This window comes from Drosophila takahashii, chromosome 2L (assembly GCF_030179915.1).
Source record: "Drosophila takahashii strain IR98-3 E-12201 chromosome 2L, DtakHiC1v2, whole genome shotgun sequence".
In the NCBI taxonomy this organism is placed as follows: domain Eukaryota; kingdom Metazoa; phylum Arthropoda; class Insecta; order Diptera; family Drosophilidae; genus Drosophila; species Drosophila takahashii.
The window spans coordinates 24538813-24545772 of record NC_091678.1 but is presented as its reverse complement, the minus strand read 5'-3'; the positions used below and the strand labels follow the sequence as shown (position 1 = coordinate 24545772).

Genomic DNA, 6960 nt, shown 5'->3' with positions numbered 1-6960 from the left:
AATGTAAGGCAGGGAAAAAACGAAACCAAACCTCTCGAGAGTGTACAGCGATGGGATCGAATTGTATACAGTATCGATCCGAATGCCGATGATCTGTCATATATGCGCGCCATTGTGCGCGCTGAACTCGATTCCACAGCCACTCAAGACTCGATTCGAGTCGAGTTCGGGTTTGACATGTTTGATTTGTGGCCGTGATTGATTGATTGCTGCGACTCGCTTTTACTTGGGCATGTATTTCAAGTAATGATTGTCGATTTTGCGCAGACCGCGGGACACAGGAATTCTCCTCTGGATTGGTTCCCACAAATAATGACATGGCGACTTTGGCGAAACGGGCAAGATTGAAGGGGCTTCGTCTGCGGATCGGTAACTGTGATTGACAACTTTACTGATCTCAGCTGGGATCTGGTCGCTGGTCTCTGGTATATGGGATAGGGATAGGGAATCGCTGTGGAATTGGAGTGCGTGCGTGACTCTGCTGCAGCCAGGTGAAATGCAACCCAAATACTCCGGCACCAGCATCGCTGAGACTAATCAACAATGCATCGATACGGAAAATGGAAGCTTTCAGCTACGGTTTCAGTTTCGCTCCATTCGACACTCGCAAAAATATTGTCATAAAATTGGTAAATATATTTGTTTTAATTGCGCATGGTAGATTCTCTCTCAGAGATTATCTAACTCCGAAAAAGAAAGCGATAAGCAATATGGCGACTTATGTACATATAAGAAGATCAAAATTGATACCACGTAACATCAAATCGATCAGCGTTTCATATCAAGTGTTTTTGGTTGCGTGTAAACACAAATGTTTTAATTTTGAGTTGAATGTTCTATTTTCAAGACGATTCGTTCCTGTTTCAAGAACATTTTACAACTAAATTCTAAAAACATCATAAACAATCTGTAAAAATTAAAAATTCCTTTTGCAAAATCAGTTTTGTTCAGTGAGTATCACAGTGTTGCTGTTCCTGTGAACTGCCGTCACCATCGCTCGCCGATATCTGTTTTAAAATAATCCACGCAAAGTCGCTGGGTTATTCGGCCTCTCGTCTTCGTCCTCGTCTGGCGCTATATCTTTAGCATCTGGGGCCATAAATAAGCCGGGGACAGTAGAATGTTTCGATACAAGGGCCTCGTCTCGGGTCCTTTTGGCCATCTTGACATACGAGTAAGTGAAGTAGGCAACCCAAGCTAAGCCCAAAGCCAACTCCCTTCTTCTTTTGTTTTTTCTTAGCCTGGGTCACGTGCAGCAATCTGCATTCAAAGTTGGAGATATTGCTCAGCAACGACCAATCGAAAGCAGATTATCGGGACATTTCCCGGGATTCGAAGAGGGTTGGGAATTTATTTTAGAATGTATTTTTTTGACTACATAGTTGGTTTCTCAATAGCTAAGTGATTATAATATTGAGACTAGAGCTATTATATTTTCGGATTGCTAAAAGTCTTTTTGCAATCAAGAGCCGATAATGCTAATTGCAATTAAAGTAACCACCTCTAAAAATGTTTTCCATTTGGGCTAATGCAAATAGCAAAGGCAATTAGACGACTTGCCAACTGAATCGAGATACTTCAGAGGTTTTCTCTTCACTCAACGCTCAAATCCCGGCAAATCTCCCCAAAATCGTGAACTGTCAGCATCAAGCTGGCCGAAGTGAGAAGAAAAAGGAATCCAAGGGGGAAGAAACAGCCTTGCGTGTATGTCGCGCACTCTCATATCAGTCAAGACGAATCTTCCTTGGCCAACGCCGAACAAGCTGGACAAAATGCAGGCAGAAAGTGAGAAGCGGAGAGATTTTAATTACATCTACCAAACCACAGCCACAACACTGCGACTATAGGACCATTCGACTGGGCCTCGTCCGACTGGCTGGCAATTATTTACATTAACACGATCACAACTCAGAGACACTGCACATGCATCATCGTGTTGCGATGTCGATCGAGATCTCCAGACTGCAGACTCAAGACTCCAAACTCCAAACTCCAAGCCCCGGCTGAAAACCAGACAACAGTCGATGTCTGTGTGCCTGCCATGTATGCATATTAATTTATTGGAATCATGTTAGTGAGTCGATATTGATACAAATCCATTTTCGATCGCGTTGCCCTGATACCCAGGGCCCGGCGGAGGGATCGGGATCGGCAGACCCATGCTGGGTCCCCGAAGTTGGCAGCAGACATTACACAACTACCAAAACGCTCTCGGCCCAATGTCAGTGGGCAGAAGCTGGCGGCCTGTTCGCCTCTGGCAGCTTCTGTCTGTCCCGCCCTCCCCCTCGATCACGATCCCTATCCAAAAGCCCTCCTTATATCGCGTATACCCATTCCCATTCCCCCTCATATCGCATGCTCAGCGACCGTATTGAACGTTAATCGTTCGACTATCATGCGATTATGGAGTCGCAGAAGTGCTCAGAATGGAAGCATCTCCGCCATGACAGCTCCGATGTTTGTGCGCCTTTTTTCTAATTAAATTCAACTGATTAAACATTTGATTTACGGCATCAGGGTAAGTCCTCAAACATGAGAACCTTTAAAATCTATCTTGATCAGGCTGAAGGAAAAAAAGGGTAATTGAAAATACTTTCACTATTGTAATTGTTAAGTAAAATATTTTGTTTTTTCTTTAGCACTTGAAAAAACAAAATATCTAGTTACTAATTGTAAAATAATTTTTGGTAATTTTCTTAAAAGCGTTCAAGAGATTTTAATATAGTTTTCAGAAAGAAAAGATATTTGCCAAATTAATTTGAATAAAGGGATTTGCTTGTAAAAGTATACGCTTTAAATTTAATAGATTCTAAAGCCCACCTCTGATTTTTCTCATAGATTCACACAGTCGACATTGAGGGTCTTCTTGTAGAACGTGATGATGTCCGTGGCCTCGTTGATGCGCATCTTAGTTGGCTTTCCCGCTCCGTGACCCGCCTTCGTATAAACCCTCAGTAGAATGGGGTTGAGTTGATATTCCGAGTGCCGCACGGCCTCCTGGAGAGCGGCGGCAAATTTAAGGGAGTGCAGGGGACTCACACGGTCATCGTGATCGGCTGTCAGGATGAGAGTCGAAGGATACTCCTGGTTCGGGTTCAGCGGAATGTGAACATTGTGCAGGGGCGAGTACTTAAATAAGTTGGCGAAGTCCTCCCGCTCCTCGGGATTGCCGTAGTCCGAGCACCAGGCATGTCCGATGGTAAACTTGTGGAACCGCAGCATATCCATAACGCCAACTTGGGCAACGGCTGCTCCAAAGAGTTCCGGCCGCTGATTGATGCAGGCGCCCACCAAAAGTCCGCCGTTCGAGGCGCCCTGTATGGCCAGTCGGTCCTTGGTGGTATAGTTGTTCTTGGTCAAGAACTCTGCGGCCGCTTGGAAGTCATTGAACCCGTTCTGTTTGTTCAGCAATCTACCTCCGTTGTGCCACTCTATGCCGTATTCGCCGCCTCCCCTAATATTTGGGAAAGCCAAAACTCCGTCAAATGTGTCCATAAACATAAGACCAGTGATGCCAAACGATGGCATGAGGCTGTGGTTGAAGCCGCCATATCCGTAGAGCAGACAGGGTCGGGGCTCCACACTATCCCTCTTCCTTCGAATGATGAACATGGGTATATTGGTGCCATCGGCGCTCTTATAGAACACCTGTTCCACACTGTAATCGTCGCGGTTAAAGCCCTCCAAATTCAGACTGATTTCCCGCAGAACTCTTGGCTTTTCCACGGGCTTGGCAAAATCGTAATGGTAAATGATGCCCGGCGTTAGAAAGGATGAGAAACCATAGAAGATCTCCGAATACTTCCTATCTCCGGAGATTCCATTTATGGAGCCAATATCCAGGCCAAACTGTCGGATGAGTTTCCCCGTATGCAACTCACGGGCCTGAAGAATATTCTTCACATCGCGGTTATAGCAAACCACCAGTTTGTCCTCGTTGACGCACTTGGCCCACTCCAGAACGTCTTTCTCGTGTTCGGGTATTAGGGTGGACCAGTTTTCCTCAGCAGGATTGTTGAAATCAATCACGACAACCCGGTAATTGGGAGCATCTTTGTTTGTGTGGAAGTACATTTTGGATCCCTCGTTGGTTATGTAATCGTAGTCAGCCTCGAATTTGTCAACAATGGGCTTAACCTCCAGTTTCGAAGTTATTGCCTCTTCGGGTTTTAAATCAGCATAGTACAGCATATTATCGCGAACAGTATGACTAATGGATAGAATCAGATATTTTCCACAGTCGGTAACATCGGTTTGGAACCGCCAAGACGGATGTTCGGGAAATTCGGCAATCAAAGTATCTTGATCTTGACTTTCTCCCACCCGGTGATAATACAGCTTTTGGTTCTCATTCTGCTTCGTCTCCGAGCCATCAGTTTTGCCATCCTGATCGGAATACCGACCGTAGAAGAAGCCCTTGTTGTCCTTTGTCCAGGAGACATTCGAGAACTTTACCTTCTCCAGGGTCTCGGGAAAATCGGTGCGCTCCTTGGCCCTCCGAATACGGATTTTGTTCCAATCCGAACCACTTTCACTCAGTCCATAGGCCATGTACGCCCCATCTTCGGAGAAGGTTTTATGGCTCAGAGCGGTGGTTCCGTCGGCTGATAAACTATTGGCGTCTAGGAATACCACCTCGGGGCTCTCCAAGTTTTCCTGCTGCATCAGAACACTCTGATTCTGCAGGCCAGTGTTCTTGAAATAATAGTAGTAATCCCCGTGACGCATGGGACATCCATACTTGGGGAAATTCCAGAGCTTTGTCAGTTTGGCATTGATACCCTCCCATTCCTCACATCTTTCGAGAAACGGTTGGCTAATATTGTTCTGCGCACTCACAAATCTTTGAGTTTCAGCCGAATCGGGATCTTCAAGCCACCGATAGACGTCTCTTATTCTGTACTCATGCAGCATTTCTTCGATTTTACCATCCTTTCGTGCTTCGGGATACACAATCGTAGGATTGGTCTCCGCGACTAAAGGAGGACTTAAGTCCGTGGGACGATTGACTGAAGCTTTCGGTCGGGACATGGTTAGGTTACTCAAAGTAGGGTGTAATAGGGTCTTCTCTATGTTTTGAAGGCTGTGCTTGCTGGCAAGTAGTTGGAAAAATAATTTAAGCATTTGTTATCGAAAAAATAAAAGAGGTGAAAACTTATAGGAATTTTAATTTTAAATACTAAAGAAAGATTGACATATTTGGAAAGCCAACTGTTAAAGGTAAATCATTTTGAGCATTTGGATTGGTGTTCTTGTATTAAAAATGCTGTAGCATTTTCGGAATTGTCGAACATTCATCATCTCACATGCAGTTAGGACCAACTTTCATTTGGGGGTCGCTTTTCTTTGCCTCGCCGCCTTTAATCAGCGCCATGTCGCACTAATTGCAGCAATTAATTGTTCGAAAAAAATGTTCGTGGCATGGCACGTGATGAGCAAAACTTTCGGCTGTGAATTGATGGCAGCCAGTGAGAGGGGGAGGCCTGGAGCTCGGTGGTCGGGGTAAATCTAGTGGACTGGAGGTCTACATTAAATTATTGAAATTCCATTGCCATGTGTCGTGGTCGCGTCTTCTTCGGCCGAAAAGGGAGGCCCCTTCCACGACACATTGACATCTCTGGGACGCTTTTCTGACTGCTGCAGTTGCTCTTATTGGTGGACTCGGACTTGGACTTGGACTGGCTGTAAGCCTAAGCATGCTGAGCATGTCAACAAGCCGGGGCTACACACAAGCGGAGAACCAGAGAAGAAGATGGCCAGAAGGGCCGGCGGGGGAAGGGAGGCAACAAGTCAAGCGCGCTGACAGCCAACATGAGCGCAACAGCAGCGGAGAACAGCAGTAACAAAGGGGTACACTGCGAGAAATGCACGTAAATTAATTAGGGCCAATTAAGAAAAACTTTCGAAAATCAAAGAAATTAGCGTTCTCATTGCAGGTGTAGTTGGAGTGCCCACACTTTTAATGGTAAAAATATATCTAAAAAATATTATATTCAAATTATGAAAGTACATATTTATATGTTTTCAAACCTTATAATTATCTATATTATCTCGGATAGGGCACTTTATAAATAGAGGATATAAAATAAATTAATAATAAAATTCATGAATTTAAGTCAGAATCTATTAACTAATCCAACTTAATAACTTAACAAATTTGTTTTAAAATATATTAAATAAGATTTGATTCGGAGAGTTTTTGGAACCCAATTTTTGAATTATTGCCCCGTGTAATTTGGCTATAATTTTTAATAATTACTAAATAAATTAGTAACTAATCACAATCCTAATTTTGGGTTCCAATAGTGTTTGGCACTGTGCACACTGGTAGCCAGCGATCCTTCGACGTTGTTGCATCGATTGGACGCTGGGCTCGATGGTCGTCATTGGGGATTTGTGGTTCGATCGAGATCGAGATTCTCAACTTTGGCTCATCTTCATCTCTGCAGTGATCACACGCACGCACACCACATACATATGGCACACCACTGCGCTGTAGAGACCTGAATCGGAATCTGTATCTGTATCTGCATCTGTAGCCGAGTTTATGGAGATGGAACCGCGTGTGTTTTTGTCGCAAATCGCCAAGATTGCGATCTCATTAAAGCGAATTATTTGTGTTGCTGACTATGTTCTGGCCCGTTGCATCTCTCACTGGGTTCTCCGATTTGCTCCATTCCCCTGGATTCCCTGGAGAATCGAAATGGGGATCGGGATCGATGGGGCTGCTCCTGCTGCTCCTGCATTCACGATTGTTATCGCTGGAACAAAGTTGTTGTTCTCCTGTGACTCTGCCGTCGCTGTTGCTCCCAGTCAGCGATTTGCCAAACGTTTAAGCTACCCGAGTTGCAGTTTAATTCCTGCGAGTTAAATGTGCGATTAACGCTCAGCCGAGGCCATAATTTATGCCCCGAACTTGTCAATAATTTTTAGACTTCTGTCACACGATCGCCGGCCAAA

General features: G+C 44.6%; 1 protein-coding gene across 1 annotated transcript; it reads right to left on the bottom strand.

The window, feature by feature from the left end:
• Positions 1–2376: 2376 nt before the first annotated feature.
• On the bottom strand, positions 2377–5183 carry LOC108067294 (prolyl endopeptidase). The gene is made up of 2 exons (XM_017156255.3): positions 2821–5183; positions 2377–2563 (listed from the first exon to the last, which is right to left on the bottom strand). Exon 1 carries the CDS (start codon positions 5122–5124, stop codon positions 2833–2835), a length of 2292 nt encoding a protein of 763 aa, XP_017011744.2. The 5' UTR covers positions 5125–5183; the 3' UTR covers positions 2377–2563; positions 2821–2832.
• Between the last annotated feature and the right edge of the window lie 1777 nt (positions 5184–6960).